The sequence below is a fragment of the Ursus americanus genome, chromosome 3 (genome assembly GCF_024610735.1).
Source record: "Ursus americanus isolate L20-20 chromosome 3, mUrsAme1.1.p, whole genome shotgun sequence".
Lineage (NCBI taxonomy): Eukaryota > Metazoa > Chordata > Mammalia > Carnivora > Ursidae > Ursus > Ursus americanus.
In genome coordinates, this window is record NC_142129.1 from 76,503,725 (window position 1) to 76,529,732 (window position 26,008).

Here is a 26,008-nt window from a genome sequence, read left to right on the forward strand (position 1 = left end):
TTATTAAGATTTAACTGATATGTAACCATTATTGTCTTCCCTTGATTTTATACTTTAAAATACACTCGTTTTAGTCAAATATTTAGATTTTGCTCTTGGTCTTTTTAAATGGTCATATGATCTGCCAGGCTTTTGACAAAACTGCCAATAATGAGATTTTTTTAAACCCACTAGTATAAATTTATTTTTTATGTGTTATGTATAAGAAAACTTTTTTAGAGAAAAGATTTAAAAAAAACAGGACTGTTTTGTCATAATAGTAAACTCTTTCCGCAGCAACAACTATATATCGGTTCCACCACGGGGGTCGCTCAGCTCCCGTTACACCGCTGTGATATTTATGGGAAAGCATGTGCAGAGTGCTGCCTTGCCCGAGACCCTTACTGCGCCTGGGATGGCTCTTCATGCTCGCGCTATTTTCCCACTGCAAAGAGGTAGGAGAAATATTGGAAAGAAATACAAATGTTTGCTATTTATCTTACCTGATTCTGTTTTTAAACGGCTTTCTTCATATAAGTATATCACCTTTTTATGATGAATGAGAGTGGTTTAGAGGGGTTTGGGTTTTTTTTTCTTTCTCTTAAATAGTCAAAACAATCAGAAAAACATGTATAATTGTAGTTGGGTACCAAATATAACGGAACAAATGGTTTTAATAAATTACTGAGGGAAATCTAAAACATTACAATAATGTCCTTGAATGTTTACACTCGGAAATTACAAAGTTTTCCAACTTCATTTTACACAGGGGGAGAAATGAGGGCCAAAGCCACAGGGAAAGTCAGAAACAGAATCTAAACTGGGCCTTGTGCCTTTTGACCAAAATGCTCTTCTCTCCAAAAATGCTCTTCTTTTTCTATCCAGCAACATTCTATCCTTGTTTTAAATTTTAATAAGGCAATTTATGTCCTTGGATGAATGAAAAATTTGCAAAGAAAGTAATTTATTTACTTTTAGAGTCTTAGACAGTATACACTCAATTATAAAAAGTTAAGAAAAATTTTTTCTAGTTTTAAAGAAATTACATTTTTTGTATAATGCTGACTAACTAGCATCAAGTTATATTTTTATTTGACCCAAAATATATCTTTATTTGACCCCCCAAATTTAAAGACCACTGTATTACCATAGTATCATCTTGTGTTTATAGTGTTTGAACCTAAAATATAAAACCACATAACAAAATACCTATTTATTAATCTTTATATATGTATTACACTAATATTTTAAGCATATTCTTAATACGTAAAAGCATCTTTTTTGGACGTTCTTAAATAAAAGTTGCTAAGATATGCCTAGAAGTTATCTAAAATAATGTGTGTAGATAAAGCATAGCTATAAGTTGCTGTCTAGGCAATTGAGGGCATTAGGAACAGGCATTTGATTATTTGATACAGTACTGTGTAGGAGTGTTGTTATCCTTCAGGGAACTCTTAGACACATCCTAAAAGTTGTATACAAACTGGGTTTACTTCGCTTTAAAAAATAAAAACTCTTTTTTAATCTGACAGAATATTCACCTCAACATATTCTCCACTGCTCACATATGGCTACCTTTCTCTGTAGATATTTACCAGAAACAAGCAGTGAAAGATGAGAGTAATATACAATGTCTTGCTAATATAAACCCGAAGATTAACAGTTTGCGCATCAACCTACCGAAACATAAAGTAGGAATCAGAGTTATCAAGGTCCACTGCATTTTAGGAGCAATAAAATTTGTTTTATTTTTTTACTATAGTTAATGTTTTACAAGAAGCTGTGATGTGGATTTTTTTCATTGTTACTAAGCCGTGTTCTACATTTGGATTTTTAAAATGTTTTGAAAAGATTTTAGGGGAAAGGAATAACCCTAATGTCTACTTAAATCTTTTGATTACATGCTTCAGATAACATTGGTTGTAGTGTTAAATCGTGTACAACTTAAATCTTTCATATATAATCAGTCCATATAGATTAAGACAGTTATCTTGTTAATATTAAATGTAAATATAGTAGTAGCTAATTCCATTTAATAAATGCAATTTTCTTAAGCCTTCAACATTCAGAATTGAAATAATGTGTTTGTATTCTTTCATTTACTAACTGATTTTGCTAGAAGTTTAAATCTGAAACAAAAGCTTAGTGTGGAGATAATGTGTTACTGAGTAAGGAAACCATAGATAGTTTAATAAATAGCAATATGCAGTTTTTATAGCAAAAAAATTAAATTATGTAAGGTTGAACTTTTATGGTTCTTAATATCATTTAGATATAGGTGCTTTTAATATAAAATTTGTGTTTGAATTAAAAATGAGTATCATTTCCTTTCCATGTGAAAGTATAGGATACTACCTAATTTAGCAGTAATTCATTCAAATTTTAAGCTTTTTTAAAAGAAGGAAGATAAAAATAAGATGATAACTATATCTATAATAAGTTAAAAGGCTATATATTACATATTTGAAATATGTTTATTATACCTACAGTTCCAGATTGAAGGAATTATTAACACATTTTTGTTGTGCCTTGAAGATTTTACTTAATCCAATTTCATGTGTCTTTGAAAGGGATGTTTAAAGGCAGGCCTCACAATTTATATATTCTTTGTGATGGCTTTTTTCAAAAGCTTAAATGGCAGTAAAAAATGCCTTCCCAAATGCTTTGTGGTTCGTGTTTCACAAGTTCCCTTGTTGGCTCAATTTTGAAATGTGCAACATCTGTTTGATAGTCTCACCAATTCTACAAATAGAAATCTATAAATACTTTAGTCTTCTAAATTTATGAATACAGTAACAATTTCCATGTTTGCAAATCTCAGTGGCCTTTGTGAGAACTCTTTTCAGGGATGGTAACTAACTTTTCAGCAACACAATATTCATTAACAATGACGTAGAAAACAGTTGGGCAAGGGTCCCCAGTCTTTTTCATCCTGTTATATGTAGCTGATCTCCATTTTTAGCCTCTTTCTCAAACTCCACATCCTGCTTGCACCAAGATGGCTAGAGACAACCTCCTTCTTCCCAGTCAACCACTTACAAAGTGTAGAAAGAAGACACCCAGAATGTACTGCAACTAACATGATCTGAGCAGCAGTATGTAGGAGAAATTTATTTAGATTTTTATAGCAAATCTGGCTTTTCTCTTAGAGGTGAGTCCTTCTTCTCTTTCACCTTCCTCTGACAAGAGGCAGACTTGCTCCACAATATTTGTTACCACACTTCTCCTTTGATTTCACAGGTAAATCAGTCTGCAGTCATAGCCATAGGATCATGAAAGAAATGTTTTGTTAAAGAAGGTTGATATAGCAACCAAAAAGGAAAGTTCAAAAGTAACTTAAAAATAGATTTCATAGGGACATCTGGGTGGCTCAGTCGGTTAAGTATCTGCCTTCAGCTCAGGTCATGATTCCAGGGTGCTGTGATCGAGTCCACATCAGGCTCCTTGCTCAGTGGGGAGTCATCTTCTCCCTCCCCCTCTGCCCCTCTCCACTGCTCATGCTCGCTCTCTCTCTGACACAGAAATAAAATCTTAAAAAAAGATAGATTTCATAGAATCAATACTTTTAAATTTAACAAAAGTCTACTTAAGGAATTATGTATAAGTAGTAAGAGAAAGAAAACAATCCTGTGAATTTTAATTTTGAAGCTCACTTTCTCATTAGTGATCAGAAGAAAGAAGTTTAATTCGGGTTATTGAAGAAATGGGTTGCTATTCTATATTTTGTGCTTTTTCCTTAGAATTTAAGATGTTAGGAATTTTAGAGTTTCTAGATGTTAGATTCTTACCGATTGGCATCCAGTTGCACATAAACCACGAATCTTCTGTTATAACTTTGAAAGACTTGACTGCATTGTTAGTGTATTTGTAAACTGTTTCTCATGTTGATCATCTGGAGACTGCTTACAAGGGTAATGAGCTGCTTTAAAAAAATTCCTTACTCAGATATAGACGCATCTCTTCCTATAAGTCCTGGTGTCTTTGATTTTTTGATTTTTTTTTAATTCTTGTGACAAATTCCCAAGATGGAATAAGGCTGCAATAATACCTTTTAAATGTAATTGTTTTAGACGCACAAGACGACAAGATATAAGAAATGGAGACCCGCTGACTCACTGTTCAGACTTACAACACCATGGTAAGTTAGAACACTTTCATCTTTCAACCTGCTAATACCAGGATAAATCATAAGCAGTAGTGTGTACCCACACATTTGCAAGCAGGGCACACACCGGTACCAAAACAGTTAAGGAAATGCAACCGAAGAGGAAGGAAATGTAGAAGAAGAAAATTCTAAAGAATACTAAGCGGTGAATTCTATTTTATTATTGCAGATATGATAAATTCAAGTTTTAGATCCTTACAAAGATCTAAAATTTCAACTTTCTCATTTTACCAAAAAGAAGCCAGGTTTAAGTACATGTTTTCGTATATAGTAGCAACTTGAGAGCAACAGGCAACAGAGAATTCATTTAACTATATTAAAGAAGAAAATGTAGCCTTAAAATAAGCCACGCAAATTATTCATCAATATGCTGATGATACAGACCTATTGTATTGTTATTGGGTATCCTAGTCAAGTAGAAGATAATTCTAATATCTTCACATTGATTTACTAGTAGAATATCTCCTTGAACCGGGGATTTGGATTGTTTCATTTTTTGCTTCCTAAAAGATGTCAAGTCCTAATTAATGTCCAATATTTAATGCTGTGATACCACCAAACTTCCTTTAAAATGCAGTAAAATTGTAGAACATCTCACTCCCCCCCAACCCTTTACAAAAACAATAATGAGGCTGTGCCTCCCTCTGCTGGGAAAACTTACCAATGACATCACTGCTAAGGAACAATTCATAGTTAAAAATAGCTGAAATGAAAAATGTAAATATTTTTCATGTAATTGAACATAATTACCCTACTAAGTTTTTTGGTGCCTTTTACATTAATCTTAAAGGAAGGGCTAATATTTTTATCAGTTAACTTGGATTCGATCCACTTATTCTGTATACACAATATTCATATTTCATGAATGTTAAGAAAGAAAACACACTGCATAAATAACAGCCCAACATGCATCCCAAAACCTGGGTACCTTCTGAAGGTCAGATCCCCCCGTTGTGTATCCTATGCATGCTGGTATCTGATTCATGAATACTCACAGGGTTGTCTGGGGGATGCCCATAACAAGAGATAGGTAACCACAAGTTGAGCCTATATTTGGGTCCATTTTGCTTGCAAAATTTCTTGCTAAGGACTTTACTGCCTGTTACTGCCTGTTACTCTTCTTATTATAAAGAAAAAGGATACTAAACTGGAGCAAATGTTGTGTTGTTTTATCTATATAGGGCACATTATTGACATATCCTCCTTAAATTTTTCAAATGGTATATTTCAGTTGGACAAACATTAACTAGTCTTGCATTAATCTATTTCATGTAAACATATTAAATTATGATCAGCACCATTTAAGCAATGCAGTATTATGAAATTTAATTTATCACATTAAAAAATCTTTTTGCTTAGATATGGAGAAGCTAATGATAACTACAAGTAAAAGAAACAAGACAGTGTTAACTAGAGCTCATTTCTGACCAGACTTCAATCTCCATATCAATATAGACTTTGGTATTTTGCTCACTTTTATATTTCTAGGGTTATAACAGATGCAATATCTTGAATATTATAGATATTTAATGAACATTTATTGAATGAATATTCTAAATATTTGAAACTATAGCACAGCTTCTCACCTTATTCTTGGTTTTCAGTAGAGATTTGAACTAATAGCATCTATTATTTATTGTTGAAATGACTTTAGTCATACATTGCTATTGACACCATCAAATAGATCTCTTTTAAGAAACATCATTATCGACCAATTAGTTAACTAATAAAAAATTATTCTACACTACTACACATAGGATACTATGCTATGTTTTAAAGATTGCTGGTGAATTACTGATAGATACATCCATTTGTTGAATATTCGAGTTCCTTCATAGACCTACTTGGTATTTTTTCAAAATGATATATATGTTGGAATTATGGGCATACATATAATACAAAGAAAAGCTGACCAAAGGCATTTTTTTAAAGTAAGACTGTGTATAAATAAATGTTGGCTGTTGAATGAATGGTCTTTGGAAAGTGCTTCAGATTTTAAAGTTCTATTTTGATGAAGTTAGAGTAATGAAAGCTTGTAAAAATTGAGAATATAGAATTGCTTAGCTATAGAAAGTAAAGTGAACATGAATCATTTTTTCTCTTGATACTTCAGTCAAAAGGCTACAGGCAAGAAAAGGAATTGCTGTGGTTCAGTGTTACTGTGTGTGTGTGTGTGTGTGTGTGTGTGTAAACAATGCTACGTAGATGCATGTGATATATGGGAGGAAATGGTAAAATCGTCCAAGAAGTTCTGCAGACACTCCCTTTTTGAAACCCTTTTTATTCTTTGTCTGCTTGTATTACTAATTAACCAAACATAAAAACCATGTACTATAGATTACAGTAAATTTCAAATGTGTGGAAACTAAGTCACACATTCCCATAGGGCCAAGCCGAGTCTTACTGTGAGGAAACAGTGAATTATCTTAGAATAGGTGGCGTCTATTTTTGAAAGTAAAATAGGCAACAACCCAGAGCCCGGCCCTGTTAAATCATGTATGTTGTCTTGCTAGTGTCACATCTCACATTGAATAAAATATATGTGCTCATATGGAAACATACAAAGATATGAGATGTTTTCCCAGAAAGCTGCTAAGCAACTTGAAGCCAAATTATACACTTCAGGACAATCAGTTCCAGCTGTAATGGTAAACATATTCTGTAACACTCTATATTTTACATATCCTGAGGTTTTAATAGAGAGACTATATAAAATAACTCAGCATTAAGGTGGAAGAAATTTCACTCTCGATGAAACCTTTAACACTCACTCAGCTCTTTGCTCCCTCTTGTGTAAAGGCAGGTCTAATGGTGAACTGGCCTAGGTGTCACGTTGAAAACTCCAGCTCCACCTCCCCTTAATCTGGCACACTCTCTTCCATCACTGGTGGCTATTCACCTAGGGAAATTATAGTATAAAACCCTAAATGTGTATGTGCTGGCAGATCTTCTTGTCTGCTCGCTCACACCTCATACAGAATGCTAAAGAGAAACTTCAGGTTGTTTCCATTATGTTCCCTTCCCTAAAATAACTTGTGCACAAAATTGGAGCTTGTCTGACTTTGCCTCCAAGAGCATGAGTGGCTGAGTCAATTTACCTATTCCCCCCGTCTTTACTAAACAAGAATGGGTTGTATTATGATCTACATGCCCAGAAAGGAACAAACCATAAATAACAACATTTTAAAAGATGAACATCATCTTAGATTTTTGAATCTTTGAATTATTTTATGTCCTAACTTTAGTTCAGTACCATCGTTGAATTTTGCTTCATGATAATTCTCTTGGCTGTTCTACATACATGCATTTTCCTTCTAGCATCCCACAGTAAAATATCCACAGAATTCAATCTTCTTAATTATCTCTGCAACTGGCTCATCTCAATTTATGTCTCGGTTGGCATCAGCATTATTCCAGAATTTCATAAAATATCTTTGGCTGTGTCATCTTTGTGGTCTGCAGAGCTGTAAATTTAGTATTCTGTAGCAATGCTAATCTCGTCTGTGTTTTAGCTTATTTTATACACATAGAAATTCCAACTGAATCTGAGCATTTAGCCCCAAGAGAAGCCTCAGTTTGATAGATGAGCATGATGTCAGCCCTAAAAAACCCCTAACTTTAATAAATTAACAAATTGTATCAAGTCTAATACGTCACTGAATATAAGATGCACCATTTTTTAAGGACTGCTAAGAAAGAAAAACTGCCCAAGATGGATAATCTAATAGTGATGCCAGCATCAAGCCAGCTTACAGTGTTTCAGTATTAGTGGAAAGAAGAAATAAACTTCCACGAAGAAGACAGCAAGGACATTTGCCTGTTTCACCTATAATCATGGGTGGTAGAAAAGGGGGGAAACCACTTCTTGAATCACAGGGTGATACTCACAAATGTTTGCTTTCTGAATTCACACTAACAGTGTGGACAAATACCTCAGACAAGACTTGAATTTAAAGAGGTGTCAGGTTAGGAGAGTCACATGTGTCTGGCAAAAGTAAAAACAAACTCTTTCCAGAAGAAAGCAACTTGAACTCAGGTCAAGAACAACTGTAAGATACATTCTATTATCAGAGATGTTAAAATATACAAAGTGTACATTCTAGAATGAAATTATTACAGTGTTATCCTCTGTAATTAGGCAAATCCAGTTATTCGTAGTATAGGTGTATGAGACGTACACACACACACCTGAATAAGAAGAGGTTTGAAATATTCTGTACTATCATTGTTCCTTATTCAAGTTTTTAAGTATGTCATAAGAGATCACCCAACTATTTATACACCCACAATTTAACTGTGTAAATGTAAAGTTTTTAAGGCATGCAGTATTTTTTAAATTCCAAAAATAAGGGAAACATATTAAAATACAAGATGGTATTTTCATTATTGTTTATGGAAGGTTTCTGCTTCAGTAAATGGGTGTTTTCCATCATCTATCATATCTCTTGGGAAGAAGTAAATTAAAGTCCATGTTTCCTGATGTTTAAATGTAAAAATTCCTATGGTAATTTTACTCTGCCATATAGATTATGTGTGTTTTCTTGGTAAAACATGTGCTATAAAGTCATGAAAATTAAACATATGAGATATTCAATATAGAATAAATAAATATGATAGTAGATATCTTCATATTGCTTGTGATTTTTATAGAATTAAATTTCAGTCTGCCTTATACCAAGAAACACTGCAGCCTCCCCACACAAAGGTATCAAGCATAAAAGTAAATGCAGAGCTTCAGATGGCTTCATCGTTAACTTCATAACATATCAATTTTGTTTCCATATTTTAAATTAATAAATTTCTAAAAATTAAGATACTAGTGACCTCTAATATAATAATTACTGATGAATAGTAAGATTAAAATACTCTGGTCATATCTATCTGCTTGTTTATCCATCTATCTATATGCCAACAAGAGCATTTTAAACTAACATCCATAGGAATCTGTGAATTCAAGAAAGATAGGAAACTACTTGAATTGTAAAATTTTGAATGCTACATTCTGTTTGGTAATTATTTCCCAGCACCAGAGACAGATCTTAATTTAGGAAATAAAACAAAGTAGTTTAAAATCTGATATTTTAGCAAGTTGATAAATTGTAAGTTTAAATTTTCTCTAAGGTTTCATAATTGAGTCTTTTTTTGTACTTGACAGATGCATTAAGCACATGGACTTTAATACATACATATGCATGCACGCAAACTCACATTCAGCTGGTAACTAGTTGGTACAAGCATCATACAAAACATTGGAGAAATATTGTACTAAGCATTATATCGATAAACAGGACCCCTGTTATATAGCTTAGTATATACTGTAGAATTTGTTTTCAATGTACTATAATGTATGAGATTGTTAAATCAATTGTTAGCCATCTTAATACTCTGATCCAAAAATATACATGAACATTAGGGATGAATGAAATTTTTGTCTTCAATTTTATTTATTTTTAGGTATTTTATGTCTTCCTAAGACTTACTGATTCATTCGTAAAATGCCTTTTTAGCTACTGCTACTTAAAGGGGAATTATTCCTTCATTTGAAGTCAAATTAGATTCTTTTCTATTGATAAATTACCATCTATATTTCTAGAGAAAAACATCTAGAATCTGGTAAGGAAAATCTAAGCAATGATGTTTATGCTTAAGAAATGTATTTGTGGGGCGCCTGGGTGGCACAGCGGTTAAGCGTCTGCCTTCGGCTCAGGGCGTGATCCCGGCGTCATGAAATCGAGCCCCACATCAGGCTCCTCTGCTATGAGCCTGCTTCTTCCTCTCCCACTCCCCCTGCTTGTGTTCCCTCTCTCGCTGGCTGTCTCTATCTCTGTCAAATAAATAAATAAAATCTTAAAAAAAAAAAAAAAAGAGAAATGCATTTGTGCAGTCTTCTATGTCACCGAGAGCTTGTGGACAACATTTCCTTTCTTCCTTAGTTTGGCCTTTAGGTTATTGAGAAAAAAATTTACAATGTAAAATATTAAAATTACAATTTTAAAATTACAATTACAAATAAAATTATTAAATGTGATGAAAACAACTGGAATTAGATTTCTCTTTATATATTCAGCAACTAACACTATTTGTTAAATATTTAAAATAATTTGCAACCATTTCACCCTACCCTAATTTAACTTTTACTATTATATTCATTATTTATGAAATTCAGCTTTAAAATAACTTTCAGGGGGAGAACATCAAAAATGATAACAGAAATTAAATAGTTGAATAAATATGTGGTTTACTACCCTACCCATCATCTCTATCTTTTCTCTGTGATATCACATTCTTACATTATTAACATTTCAATCCGGGGAGACATTTATGGGGTTAAAATGGAGAGTGAAGTAAATGGAAAGCTGAAATGTGATGCCTTCTGTTTCTGCTGTATTGGAAGAGAATCAAATACTAAATAAGGCCTTTAGCAACATGATATTTCTGGCCAAATGATGGATATCATGACTTTTTGTTGTTACAAAAGGAAGCAATTTATTTAACTTCTTTCTTTCCTCCCATTCTTTCTGGTTTATTAGCCTCATTTCATTTCCATAAATTATCCCACTAAAGGAGGAAATGATTAATTGAAGATTGCTTCCTTAAAAACATTATTTCTTGTCATTAACAACTGCGACATATTGTAACATTGTGTTATTCAAATATACTGTGGTGCTTTTAAAATAATTTTAATGTTTGTTGCTCTCAATTATTTTGCTCTAACTATTCAGTTCAACTCATGAGAATTCATTATGCCAATTTAACAACTAACTCTACCCTTCTTGTCTACTGGTAATTTTCATGACAAAAGTTTATATCCAAAACAGTTGCTTTCTGAGTGTGAAATGTATTTTAAAATAGATTAAAATGAGATTGCTTTCTTTCTGGAAATCTACAGAATTACTCATTGGCATGGACATCCTTCAGACTTATAGGTGTCCCTGGAGATGTGAGAATATATTCATATGATTTCTCTAATCTCTTTTTCTTTTTATTATCCCAATTTGGAATTTTTTTATTTTGGCGTATTACTTAATTAGTTGTCTTCTCCCACCATATCTCAAATCAACTCTTGTAACATTATAAAAAACAAATTTAGAAGATTTGAAATGTTTACATTTGCCAGTGTGGTTTAATAGCATATTCTGTCATAATCAAGGTTATAAGCCCTATGCCCTTTTTAACTGATTAAACTTTTAACCATTTCTTTTATGTAATTATGATAACTCCATGTCTGAGGATATCAAAGTTACATGAGATTCCAGCTTTTAAATGCTGAGTAAATAGTTACCTGGATTTTCCATCCAGCAAACATTAGCTAAGGATTTATGATTGCCTAGTACCAGGATTGTAAAACGTATGGTACAGAGGAAGACAACCAGATTAATAAATAATCATAACAAATAAGACTACACGTGTTCTAAAACTGTATGTAAAAAGATTTTTAGGAAGCATAGAAGAGGAAATACTTTTTTTGATGGTGGTCAGGGAGTAGGATTGATGTTGGGAAGCAGTTCATAATTTTGTCTTACTATGGATCCTCAATAAAGGATTTTAAGTTTTGACTAACAATTGAAACTATCACAAGAACAGCAGTAACAAAATAGCACCTCACTTATTTAGACTGTTTCTGAGTCTGGGCACTTTACTATTATTTTTTATGTAGATACATTTTAACAAGAAAAAAGATACTTGGGTTATAAAAATTTTATGTTGTCCAAAATTGCTAGATAACCTAATAATATATTTCAGATAATATGTAATTGTTTGATTAAAAACAAGGAGAAGATAAAGATACCAATAATATCACACAGACGAAGCAGGTATACTGACAGAACAAAACGAGGCGTGCAGGGAGAACATATTCACCATGAAGTTATAAGGATAGAACGTAAATGTGTCTAATAAGTTTTTTCAGCCAGTGGTGAAGGGAAAAACTGATCAACAGATGAACTACAAAGTTAATTCTTTAAAAAAAAAAAAAGTTTTTCAGGGTGCCTGGCCAGCTCAGTCAGTACAGCATCTGACTCTTGATCTCAGGGTTGTGAGTTCAAGCCCCACATTGGGTGTGGAGCCTATGTGGGGAAAAAAAATATATCAGTTTTTCAAGAGAATCTCAATAATTCCTAAAACTAACACCAGAAAATACAGTCTCCCAACGTGAACATCAAGAAAATAATGCAAGGCAGTGGGCACCATACTGGACAACAGTGAGCACATCCATAGAGTATTCCTGCTGGGCTTTCTCCATGTGGATCAGAAGGATCCCACCCAACACAATTCACAAAAGTCAGTTATATTATGGGAATAACCCAACGTGTTCCATGTAAACTGCTCTTAGATCAATTAGTTTAATCCAGAGGGAGATTTTAGATTATACTTACCCTGAATATGCAAGATTTCATATCCTTCAGGTAATCTTTAATCAACAATGTTTTCTCAGTTGAGCTTTTGATTTATATTGGATAATTGTAAGTTCAACAGTATATGCTCTGAAAAATACTTACAGTATAGGTATACTCTGCTACCATTTCAGTGCAGAGCTGTTTGCTTTAATAAAGTAAAAATGATGGTATGTTTGACATCCTAAGGAAAAAAATTGAAAATCTACTAAGAAGACAAGAATCAAAATATTGTTTGTTTTTTTAATAGAAAGAAACAGACACAAAGGAAGAGGGGACAGAGGGAATAAAGGAAGGAGAAAAGAGAAAGAGAAACACATTATTATTGAAATTCTTGTGTTTCCTATGTTGTACAATGTTTACTCAAGCAGTTGGGGTAGAAGGATCAGGAAAGGGAATGGATATTTATTGAGTGCCTCTTAATCATTCTAAAATATTTATTGGGTATCTGTTTATAAGGTTTCAGGTATGGGGAAATAACAGGAAAAAATGTTTATCTGAGCACCCAAATATATGAATGCTTGCCTGAGGCCAATTTAAAGGAAAATTCTGGCCCTAAGTTAAAAGTTGCTGATGATAGAAACATTCTACTGAAGAGGAATTATTAGAAACTACTGTATTCAGTGGAAATTTAGTTTTTGCAATTATTATTGATGGCAGCAGACCCTAACAAAACTAAACTAAGAGAATCTCAAACCAAAAAAAGACAGTAGTACCTATGCATATCGACTATGATTGGTATTTAATATGGCAGAACTTGTAACTTCACTGATGGGTAACTAGAATACTTTCTTTTGCTTTTTTATTTGGACAAAAGAGAGAAAGAAAGAACCACTTAAAGGGGGAATGAGTCATAAAACCTATTGGTGAGAGTAGTTATCAAGGCAAAGTGAAGACACCTGGTCAGTGAACTAAATTCTCCAGTTATGGTTCTTATTCAGGTGGGAAAGTACCTGAATATCATGTTTCTTGAAGAACTCCATGAACTATTGCTATATTAAACTAAAAACAACTTGGTATAAATTCTCGATTAAATCAAATCCCATCTTATATTAGACTGTACTATAAGTAGCAGATGAAATGGTTTTTTAAATATAAGGAAATATTTACTATTAGAACTTTGGATGCATGGGTGGCTCCGTCAGTTAAGTGTCCTGGAACTCCTGATTTTGGTTCAGGTCATGATCTCAGGGTCGCAGCATGGATTCTGGTGCATCAGGTATCAGGCTCCGCCCTGGGCTGAACCTGCTTAAGATTCTCTATCTCCCTTTTCCCCTCTTCCTCCACTCTCTCTCTCTCTCTCAAAAAAAAAAAAAAAAAAAAAAACAAGAACAAAAAAACAAAACAAAACAGAGAGAGAACTTTTATTTTCTTTTATTTTTCTATACACTGGTAAATAGCTGCTGTCACCAGAGGAGACCTTGAGAAACTAAAAACTGAGCAGGTTTCCCAGGATTAGAAGAAAGGTTAAGAGAAAACTATGGGACAGATATAATGATTAAATTAATCAGGAAGAAGACAACTTTGTGAACTTTTGAAAGTGTACCTAATTGATGTTACATTTATATTAAATTCTATTAAGCTTTCTTATTATACAAGGTACCTTGCACTTCTTTACTATGTGTGAACTAATGAACCGAAGGACTTAAATGGAGCTCTATTTTGCAAGGAAGAATATATATCTTAAGATTTTTACAGATATCTGTGGTAACTTAGATTAGGTGAGAGATAAGTCAGTTATTATCATAAAGTTCTACAAGAAAAGTAGGCCTGGATAAGCCAGAAAATACTGGTGGAACACCATGTTGTTTGCTTCTAAATCCAATGGATTTTTTACTGTTATCATGCTGTCATGTCTTATGATTCATTAATATGTAGAGATTGAATGAAAAGTCTCTGCCTAAAAAAATTAAAGGATTTAATTAAAAAAATTTTTTTTTTGCTTTTTGTATTTTACTGAAGAACACTTAACGTGAGATCCACCCTCTTAAGTTTTTAAGTGCACTGTACGATAGTGTGCCCTGTAGCACACTGTTGCACAGCAGATCTCAAGATCTTACTATTCTTGCATTACTGAAACTTCATACCCACTGACTAACACCTACCCATTTCCCTTTCCCCCAGTTTCCTGGCAACCACCATTCTAACATCAGCTTCTAGGAGTCCGGCTATTTTAGATATTTTGTATAGGTGGGATCATCATACAGTACTTGTTCTTCTGTGATTGGCCTGTTTCACTTAGTTTTCCCCAAGGTTCATCTGTATTGCTACCTATTGCAGATTTCCTCCTCCTTCTTTGTTCTTTTTTTTTTTTTTAAGGCTGAATAATATTCCAAGTAAAAGGATTTCTAAATCAAAGTTCACACTGCACAGCAAGTAGGGAAAAAAGTGTATCCACTGACCTCTGTGACAAGGTATTCTAAATATGGTATCACAGGAGATTTTCCAGCACCCATTAGGCAGAGAGATTCAATTCACGTCTACCCAGGGAAGCAGATATCTTTCAGACTAGCTCAGCAACATGTGTCATATCTATTCACTCAATGATATACTAATAATTTCAGAGGGAACATAAAAACACCACCGTATTGAACGTAGATATTAACATACGAAGATATATCTACGATATTAAAAAAAATGTGACTTGGAATCAGTTAAATGTTGTTCCTTTACATTTCAGTCATTTCCTTTTCCCAGGGTATTGATCTGTTAAATACGAAGGGACAGATACTTCCCAACTTTAGAAGAGTTTCATTTCACAGTTTAGGGTGATAGAAAAGAAAGCATTGAGATTGACCTCCCTGGAGATAGCAAATGGTGGCAGAATGTTGACCATGGCAGGGTGAGAATAGGAGATGGTGGACATAAACCGTATACAGGGATTAGGTAGAAGCAGGATTTTGGAAAGCTTTAAACCTAGTGAGAGCAAATCATATTTTCTGTGACAGACAAAAGTCCTCAGTTGATTAGAACGAGAGTAAAATTGTCAAAGTGGTGCCCAGAAAGGGAGAGAACATTTTTTTTTAATTAAAAATCTAGCTGAGTTTGAAGTAGAGAGCAAAAATTTTTCATCTGTCTACACTGTCAGGCCTCCATGCATGTGAAAATATATTTATTATTTTCTAAATTAATTTAATGAGTTCCAGATTGTACAGGATGTCATAATGGAAACAGGATTATACAAGATAATAAGGAAGGTTTTTTTTTTTCTCTCTAAATGAGTTTTACCTAGACTCCCTGTGTCCTACTTTTGATCTTAACTGTGTTTCATTTACCACATTGAAGGAGGTTACATAAAGGGTAAAATAATAGAAACTTAATCAGGAAACAGGTTTTCTTATTGCTGCATTTTATTATATACTCTTGCCATATTCTTTAGCCTAATTCTTGAAAATAATAAAAGATGTATCATTTTAAAATAAAGACAATTGAAACCACATTGTTTTAAAATTGTGCATCTTTCTTCAGAGCCATCCCAAACATTTCACACCAGTTGATCTTCAGAACAAATCCTTGTAGATTATTTAAGGTTTATTGGTGGGGAATATAAACTTCCTGAACTCTACCTTCTGTAAAATACTAGATAAATATTAATGGCTGGTGAATTTAATTTTACAGATGAAAAACAAACATAAAGAGCCAAAATAATTTCTCAAACAGATTCTTGTTTCCAAAAGTTCAAGTAACTTTTCTACTAGAGAATAGTACAGTATGAACTGGCCCCATTAGTCAGAACATAGAGTTTTACAGTTAAAATAATTTTTTGGAAGGTATTATCATGGCATATAAAGATGTATAGTTAAACTGCACACATGACTGGTTCTGTTAATGTAGTGCTATTTTCTGGTAGACAAATTTCTGCATATGCTTTATATAACTTATACCAAAATAATTAGTCTATTTAGGCAGGCACTTGAGTTCTGAAACCTTACATCCGTGACATTTCTGCCATCCTAAATCAATTTGGAAAAGACTCCCAACTTGGCAACAAATTTATCTTCTGAATTTCCAAATAAATACTTTGGAAAGTTGAGTTTACTTCTCTAACGTTTCCTCATTTCATTTCCTCATCACCGGCCAGAAAATCACCATGGCCACAGCCTTGAAGAAAGAATCATCTATGGAGTAGAAAATAGTAGCACGTTCCTGGAATGCAGTCCAAAATCACAGCGAGCTCTGGTCTATTGGCAATTCCAGAGGCGAAATGAAGAGCGAAAAGAAGAGGTATAGGAATGAAATTGACTGGATTATTTCTGTCTGACGTATACTGTTAAGTGACCCCAGCATGGTTGACTTGAGGGTGAAAAAATACAGTGAATCTCTATCTTTTTCTTAACCCATCAATAGTCCATTCATTAAACAAGCATTCACCGAAGGCTGATCATATAACAGGCTTTGTGCTAGGAGCTGGAGAAACAAAAGTGAACTGATAAGAATTTTGTCTCAGAAGCCATTTGGGGATATATTGGAGAGTATTCTCTTTCCCTGTAGTTACCTACAAAGCAATTTGTTATCTCTATTTGTGTACAAAAGAAAAAATCAAATCCTCTACATTTTAATTTTTGTTCAATTAATTCTGCTATCCAAACATATTTTCTTTTCTCTATTAACTTCCTCCTCAAATGGGGAGGGAAGGTTTGGGAACAGGAGTAGGAGATTGGGTTTTAGGTCTGGGTCCCAGTATGAACTCTGATATGAACTATGCATGTAGCGTCAGACAGATCGTCCTCCTTGATGTATTTAATCACTTATTTCTGTGTAAAATTAAAGAAATCTACACAGAAAATCTCAAAACTCTGAGCCTTTAAAGCTTTTTATAAGTGTTAAATAAGGGTAACTAACCAGATTATGTAGGTGATTTGTAAATGTCTTCTGTGCGGATAATTTTACAAACATAATCTGAATATAAAGTTTAAGATCCTCCATTATCTCTTTTTACAGTTGAAGCGTCTTTAAATATGTAATCACATCATACAAATGTCAAAGTCGATTTTATACAATTTTATACCCTCTAAGCTTAGGGTTTCAGAGATGTCTGTTGTAAACTGTGTTCAAAATACAAGTGAGGTTAGATATATTCAAGAGCATATCTTCATATTTATGTCGCATCTGAGACTTAGAAAGTGAATAAATAAGTATCAAGCATGTAGTCCTGTGCTTTCTTCTGCTTGCTCAACTGCTGATTTTTTAATTTTTTCAAATCTTCCGAGTTCATTGGAATGCTGCGTTGTTTTCTGATATCATGGTTCTGTATTTCCAAGATCTACTGTTAACTTTCTCCTATATTTATATACCCTCTTTCAAGTTTATAAAATAAGTATCTTTGTCCTTTCATTATCTTGAAGATTTTAAATTATTATAATGAAAAATTCTATTAAGACAGTAGACAACCAGTATTTTGCAATGCATCTTCAAAATGATTTACAGGAATTTCTCTTTTCTGATGGAGAACTGCTATCATTTCTTTTAAGCTAGACATTTTATTAACTGTTAAAGTATGCTTCAACACATAATCTAAATTTTTACTGAGACAGAGTTGCAGAGCTTCTATTTCTTTAAATATGTGTATTTTTGCTGCCGTTTCTCTTCTGCTAGATCAGAGTGGATGATCACATCATCAGAACAGAACAAGGCCTTCTACTGCGTAGCCTACAACGGAAGGATTCAGGCCTTTACCTCTGCCATGCCATGGAACATGGATTCATGCAAACTCTTCTGAAAGTGACCCTGGAAGTCATTGACACAGAGCATTTGGAAGAACTTCTTCATAAAGATGATGATGGAGATGGCTCTAAGATCAAAGAAATATCCAACAGCATGACACCTAGCCAGAAGGTCTGGTACAGAGACTTCATGCAGCTCATCAACCACCCCAACCTGAACACGATGGATGAGTTCTGTGAACAAGTGTGGAAAAGGGACCGAAAACAGCGTCGACAAAGGCCAGGACATACCCAAGGGAACAGTAACAAATGGAAGCACTTACAGGAAAATAAGAAAGGTAGAAATAGGCGGACCCACGAATTTGAGAGGGCACCCAGGAGTGTCTGAGCTGCATTACCTCTAGAAACCTCAAATGAGTAGAAACTTGCCTAGACAATAACTGGAAAAAATGCAATATACATGAACTTTTTTTCATGGCATTATGTGGATGTTTACAATGGTGGGAAATGCAACTGAGTTCCCCCAATTATAAATTAAGTCCATGAGTAACTTTGCTAACAGGCTTTCCTCCTAATACCAACACCTAATAGAGGTCAGGTGAACACAGATGTTCACTTTAGCAGACTTAAATATTTCCTATGAGATTTCATTGTACAGGTTTCGCTTTCTTCTTTGCCTGAGAAATAAAAATGTCATTTGCCATATTGCCATCTAAAGAAGAAAAACTGCATCAGCAAAGCCATTTTATTGAACTAAAAGTTTAAAATAAACTGCATGGATTTATGAAGCTGATGAATATTCCAAAATATAGTTGGATTCAAGGATATTTTTTGTCTACCAGCACTCATGTTTATATGTACTGGAGGAGTAAAATGATACTGAATGAAATGGTCTGTGGAAATATAAAAAGCATAAACCATCCATCATCCAGAAGAAAAATGGAATACACTGATCTACTACTGATGTCTTCTTTCAGCTTTGATCTAAAGATGTATTTTATTAAAACTATAATTTAAATGTACCATGACAAATATGCAGTAAAAATTAGCTCTTTTCTAAGCTAGAGTAGGTTTTTGTCTTACAGTTATTGTGCTATATAGTTTTTGTTTTAAAAACTCCAATCGCGTGCTGCTTTTTTCTGACATTGTGTTTTTAGTTTTGCAAGAGGGATAGCTGATAGTGTTCAAGAAACACATAAACATCATTTACCGTTGATTCATAAAGCCTGCATATGAATTATGCCTTATTTCTCTGAAGAATTCAAACAAATAACACCTACCCCTTCTTTAAGTATTATAAAAATTAATTTTAACTTGCATAATGTTCCTAGAAAAAACAGCGTTTAACCAGCAAAATCAGAGGAAGCAAATTGAATTGTTAAATGCCTTGTGTTGTACCTAATGGATCAATAAGGAGAAAACTGCATATTTCATGAAAATAATAAGCATTTTAAAAATATAACATTAACAGAAAATCTCAATTCTGTGCTTGAAAACCTGCATGATATTTGAGACATAAAAAAACTCTCATGATTCCTTTAGGAATTAACGTCTGTGTCACTTAATTTTTTTGAAAAAAGATCAGTAATATTCAGAACAACTTCTTAAAAGCAAATTTCCCCAACTCTGTTTATATCTGTATCAGCTGTCTTTTATCTCATCTTGTTTAAAACAGTTATCTGTCCAAGGAACACATGACTCGTTTCATGTTGATGGGAGTGACTTTTATAAAAACTGTTCTCCAGGACACAGCTCACAGTTAAAACATGTAAAGCTTTTTGTTTCCTGCAACAACTTATAAAATAAGGTAAAAGATGATCAATAAAGGACTTGTCTTGTTCCTTGTCCTAACATGATTCCTTGAGAATCATTGACTTCAAAGTGTATAAGACCTTCAGCATTATGACAGTTTTCTCTTGCACTGCACTCACCTTTCCAGGAATCCCTCCCTAGATCCTTCATCATGCACAAAAATGCAAAGGAAACATCTTCTTGCTAATTAATGAAAGCGGCATTGAAATTCTAACTCTAGCTGTCGGGATTCTAATTAACTCAGCATTAATTTCTCACCTCAGACTACCGTGAATTTTTAAGAAAAAATTCTCAGCTGAAATATTTCACAGATGGAAGCTCATGTTTCAATTTTAGTGATTTGAATAAACAATTTGTTAATGCCTATTTCAAATGAAAGCCTAAAAATATTCTACATTCAATTTTAGGCTCCATTGATGAATACAGTGTTACTTTTAGAAATACATCCTAAAGTGGTATTTGAATTTTAAATTATTTGACGGATATATTTCTGTAGAGAAAAAGAAATGTTTGAAATACTAATCAAAGAACAAAGAGTACTCCCCAAATAGGTAATCCTTTTATTTTCATAGAGTATCTTAACTGTGCTGAAACTTGGTGTTGCGTTTCCATCGAAATTTGCAGCTGAAACAGATTTATTTGCAGTAACAAGTATCTTAATTCTTATTAGTCCTCAAAACTAATGGATTTGAACGAATAGAGATTGTATGATAACTTTAGGTATGCCTTCCAATATCTGAATGCTTTTTGTTTAGCATAATGAAAAACCCAGAGAAAGGAAGTCTAGACTTCAATTAAAAGAAACAAAACAAGCAAATCTACTGGCATGTCTTTATAAACCATCAGGTCTAAGTTTTCAAAGAAAATTACAGATATAACTTGTAGGTAGATAACTCTTACTACAGTCGTATTCTGCCAGTGTGTACTGAGGGGGACAGTTTGCACGAAAAATAATTAACGTCCCATTTAATTTAGTTTTAATAGACTTTGGCATATGCATGTATCATCAGAGTTGAAACTTTGTTAAGAGGCTCACGTGACCATAGCAAGTTACGACAACAATCTTAAGATTAAAAAAAAGGTACATCGCAGCAGAGAAATTATGGCCCAGTTGAAATCCAATGTAAAATGTAAATGCATGTAAATGCACACTCAATGCTACTTTTATGTACGATTTAGTGATTTTCAGTTGTATGTGTTTAATATTTTTGCTACCTACACATGAGGCAAAAGAGATGTAAATAATTTTGAAAAGAAGAGAAAGGACAGTAAACTGCAACTTTTTATAGGTACTCCATTTCAGTGTGTTCAACATCATCCTAAAATGCGAGATTTTCCCACGCAGACGACAAGGGGGTGTATGTGCTATTTAAGGGCAGAGGCTGTGTGCCCATTCAATAAGCATGTTTTTTGCCAGGTAGTAAATATGTTCCATATCTGTATTTATCACTGCATTTCAGATGGGAACTAGAAAACTGGAGAGACAAATGTAATGAAACTGCTGCTGTAAATTATTCCTTTTAGCATGTACTCAGTTGCTAAATACACATTTCTTCAAAATATTTGAATTCAGATGTCTTTACTGTTCCCTGTAGCATATGGTGTCAAGGAACATAAGTTTAGAAAATGCTGAGAACCAGTCAGGTTGCTGCGTAACAGATTTCTTCATTCTAGTCATCTGTAAACTGGGTTCTGTATTTATGGTGATGATGTGCATTTTGATGCCCTTTAAATTAAATACTGTTATTTTTGTCATGCCTAAAAAAAGAAACGTAGGGACGAAATTCTGTAATGTGTCATTGTCACGATCAGTTTGGTTTCCTTCAGGATCTACAAAGATGCCCAGCAATTGTTACTGAAATTGCCTATCCTTAAAGTTATAAGGAAGCATTTTATTAATATGAAGTGATTAATAGAACATTTTGAAATCTTTGTTTTACGATTTCATTTTTAAAACACAGTTTGCATTCAGACTTTAATGGAAATCATCCAATTTGATGGCTTCAAAGACAAATTTAACAAACAGGATTCAACGTGTTAGATACAAGGTGTTAGATACAAACTGCCCTAATGCCAAAGGCACCCATGCTTTTTATTTTAACTTTGTAATAATAATTCAAAGTCATTGTTAATGTTTGCAAAATACGATTCCATAAAAAAAGAAAACACCATTTTTCCCAAAGTCTGCAAAAGCCTATTAGTTTTTCTGATTTCTAACAATTTTCTTGTACTAGTTAATTAAAGAAACATACTTTTTTAAAGTTAATATACTAAGATAACCTATAAATGAAGAGAGAATGAAGCCACAGAAATGGTATGGCCATTTTCATAGTCAACCTGACCGAAGAAAACGGCTTGTTTTTTATTTCAAACATGCAAACGCACACAGGCAAAGATAGAGATAACAAATCAAACCCAGTGAGACAACAAAATGTTTTCAAATATAGAGAAATTGGGCTTCTAGACACTTTGAACTTTAAAACCAGATTCCTACCTGTTCAATTAAATTACATTGATAGAGTTTGTCTATCTCTTATGTGCCAGGCACTGGTAGGTGATGAGGATAGTAAAAGAGCTTACCATCATCTTATTCGGAAAGTCTTTCGTGTTTCTTCCATCTCTAGATGAAACTAACCACCTCTGCGCCAAATCTGTGCCTTGTATATACTTTTTTATTGACACACTTATCACAAAAGTCTAATTTTTTTGTTTACACCCCCATCCCTTTCCAGACTGTAAGCTCCTCGAGAGCAGGGTTTGTATCTAATTTATCTGAATCCCCCCCCACCCCCACCCCACCACAAGTACCTAGCATGATGGCCGGCACAGAAGAAGCTCAATAAATCATTGTTGGAAAGAACCAGGTTACAATGTGATGAGTGTCACATGCAAACTCGAGATAACCGTGCTATGGGATCAAAGAGGGAAAGAATTTAAAGAGATCGTGGAAAGCTTCAGAGCATAAGAGACATGCAATCTAGGAATTTAAATCTAAGATAAATTTGCCCAGATGAAGTAAAAGGAACAATCTGGGCAGAAAATAATAGGCGAATGGAGGAGAGGTGTGAAAAAAATGGTTTTATTGTGGGAAGAGGTATTCCAAATAGAGTATAGGGTTCATAAAGAAAAGTAAAATGTCCCACTACTATGAGTGAAAATGGTGTATTTGTTTGATTTTTCCTGGACTTTGGTTTATTGCCCTTTGTACCCCACATTCTCATCCCTGGCAATTGGTATCATTCATTCTGTTGCTTTCTACCCCTGCCCCTTTTTGCTCTCCCTCCCTAACTTCCGTCTTAAATGTTGACCTCTTTTATCTTTACTTAGCTGGAGTCATAGCATTTGACATTTTCAAACTAATGTTTATGCCATAACCTCCTTTCTAGTTCAGGTAACCTTGGTTTTGTGCAATTTGGAACTCCACAGAGGAACAGCTGGGAGAAGATAGCTTGTCAGGCTGCTCTAACACAGAAACGAAAGCTTCCCTTATGTGTCACCTGCCTTCAGCATTGCCCCACTCATCTAGTGTTAGACCACTCGGACACAGGTCCAACATTGTCTTGCTAATTAACAGTGTGGCCCACAAGCAAGACTTCATCCAAGATGGCATTAAAATATGAAGCCTGTGTTTATTCAATGGATACCCTAGATGGAGTATTTATGGCTGAACAGTGATGCAGGTGAGGTTCGCACATAGTGACAGGCAAAGACTCCTAAGGGAAGGGAAAAAAAGGAAAAGAAAAAATTAAGAAAATGAGAGGCTTAGCTGCATCTTGAGATTGTCAACTGAACACCACCATTATATTAAACCGTCAAGTTTTTTTCTCACGTAACAAAAGAATGTATTTTCTCTTAATCTAAACATTATACTTGTAGACACACTGTTTATTTGTATAGTACCTAAGCAAAAGTTTTCATAAATGTGTTTAAGTCATCTCAATTTGGGTAATTCTGAAGTCTCAACTTCATCCTCTCTTTGTAAATCTCACTGAAGCATTAGACCTCAAGTAAATATAACTACAAAAAATCCCTGTCATTTGTGTAGCTCAGTTCTTAATGTTTTGATTGTTTTGTTGATGACTAATTCCAGAGAGGCTTAAACTGTTTTAGGCAAAGTTGTATTTCTAAAATCAAACAGCTTTACCACTTATGATTTTTTTTAATTATACCTCAATTTTTAGGAGGTTTGCATCCTTGAATTTCAATCAAAGACTGACACTTTCAGTAGTCCTCAAATATTTTTGTTTTCGCCTCACTGTTTTAAATTGCTGATAAATGTCAACAAATGAATAGAGGTCGCTATACCATTTGATAAATTCTGCTTGAATTTGTATACTGACTAAAAATGGTAAAATATGTTTCAAATTTGCATTGTTGGCATTTACCAACTTCAGAAATATTGTTTTTCCTCTCCTATGCATTACTTTTGATCCTCATAGCTGTTTGTTGAAATCAGCTATGTTTGGCTTGGTTGAGGAAGCAGGTTAAATTATTTCTTAGTGAATATTAATGCAGCGTCAGAAATAAAAACTGGCATCCATATGGAAAAGTGCGCTCTCAAAGAGTAAATTGAATTCTTAAAATTATGAAATATATTTACTTAGAAGAGTTGGAGTAAATATTCATCTAAGGTTATTATATTTTGACCAAAATAATAGTCTAGTCATTTAGAAACATGCCATTGTTAAGATTTCTCCTTTAACTTAATCTCTCTAGAATTTACAAAACAACTACAAATTCCCTAAGTTACAAAATCTCTAATCATTTAAAAAGCAACATATGCTGTTTCCCCCAGTGGAGACTGGAATGTAATTTGTAATTGTTTCCATACTGGTTTCTTCCTAAACTCCCCTTTGTCATTAGATGATGTTTATTAAAATTATTCGTATCAGGGAGTTCTGTATTCATTACTGAGAAGTAACATTCTTGAACTCGTTTAAAGGAAATGTTTATACATTGTTATAGTATTATCCGATTGATATCGGTACATATTAAATCTAAGTACAAACCATAATATATTCAATGTTATTATACTATAATAATGTAATATTTAATAAAATCAGTATAAGCAGAAGTATAGAGCATTAGTAAAGCCTTACTAGAGCTACTGCTTGGTAATAGTAATATTGCATTTTTTATATCACTTTATAATGTTCAAGGTATTTTTGTGATCTCATTCGATTCTCCCTATATGAAGTAGAGCAATTTTATCCCAACTTTGTAGGAAAGAAAAATTACGAGTGGCTTATTTAGATCTAACACTTAGCAAACTTTAAACTCCTGATACAAACTTGTTATCTGATCCAATTAGAACAGAACTTTTTTATCACTACATTGGATCATATAGTGAAAATAATCTATTAAACTTTTAATGAATTGCCATTACAATATGCATTATTTGAGTTTAGATCATCTAAAAACAAGGTACGTTCAAGGAAACAATTTATTGACTTGGGCACTTGGTAACAAGCTCTTAGTACAGAAAATGAATGAACCAATAGAAAATTAGTCAAGTGTTTAGTTATGAAACACTGGAATTGAGGTCTGTAATTCACTTTCTCTAACAAAAAGACTTCAAAGGAAAAGTATGGGTTTCTTCATGGATCTTCCTTAAATATTTGAAATGAAGCAAAAAAGGGAGAATATTCTAAATGACTCAAGATGAGCTTTCTTCCCATGTTTGACTATGTGACCAAAATAAGAAAAACATAATTTTGGAGTCATATATGCATTTATAAAGTCTGCTTTTATAAATGAAAAATATTTGTTAGAAAATACCTCAACTTTTGAATAACAATTTAAATACTTACCCTTAAAAGAATTTAACGTATCAAAGATAATATCCCATAAGCAAACTTCAAAAATTATTGGCATTTTAATAAAAATATGTAACTAGATCAACTTTATAAGTACTTTTCATGGACTTGTTAATTCTTGGTATATAACAATTATCAATACCTATGTCAGTAAATGCCAGAAGAAATCCTATATAAATT

General features: G+C 33.4%; 1 protein-coding gene across 2 annotated transcripts in view; it reads left to right on the plus strand.

Moving 5' to 3' along the window:
- The window catches only part of SEMA3A (semaphorin 3A), a 446,060-nt gene extending 426,007 nt beyond the window's left edge, over nucleotides 1-20,053 (plus strand). For both annotated transcript variants that reach the window (XM_045793365.2, XM_045793366.2), the window contains 4 exons: nucleotides 277-434; nucleotides 4,050-4,117; nucleotides 16,619-16,761; nucleotides 18,133-20,053. In XM_045793365.2, coding sequence (XP_045649321.1) covers nucleotides 277-434; nucleotides 4,050-4,117; nucleotides 16,619-16,761; nucleotides 18,133-18,588 — 825 coding nt within the window. In that variant the 3' untranslated portion in view covers nucleotides 18,589-20,053. The remainder of the gene's footprint in view (nucleotides 1-276; nucleotides 435-4,049; nucleotides 4,118-16,618; nucleotides 16,762-18,132) is intronic.
- Nucleotides 20,054-26,008: the final 5,955 nt, after the last annotated feature.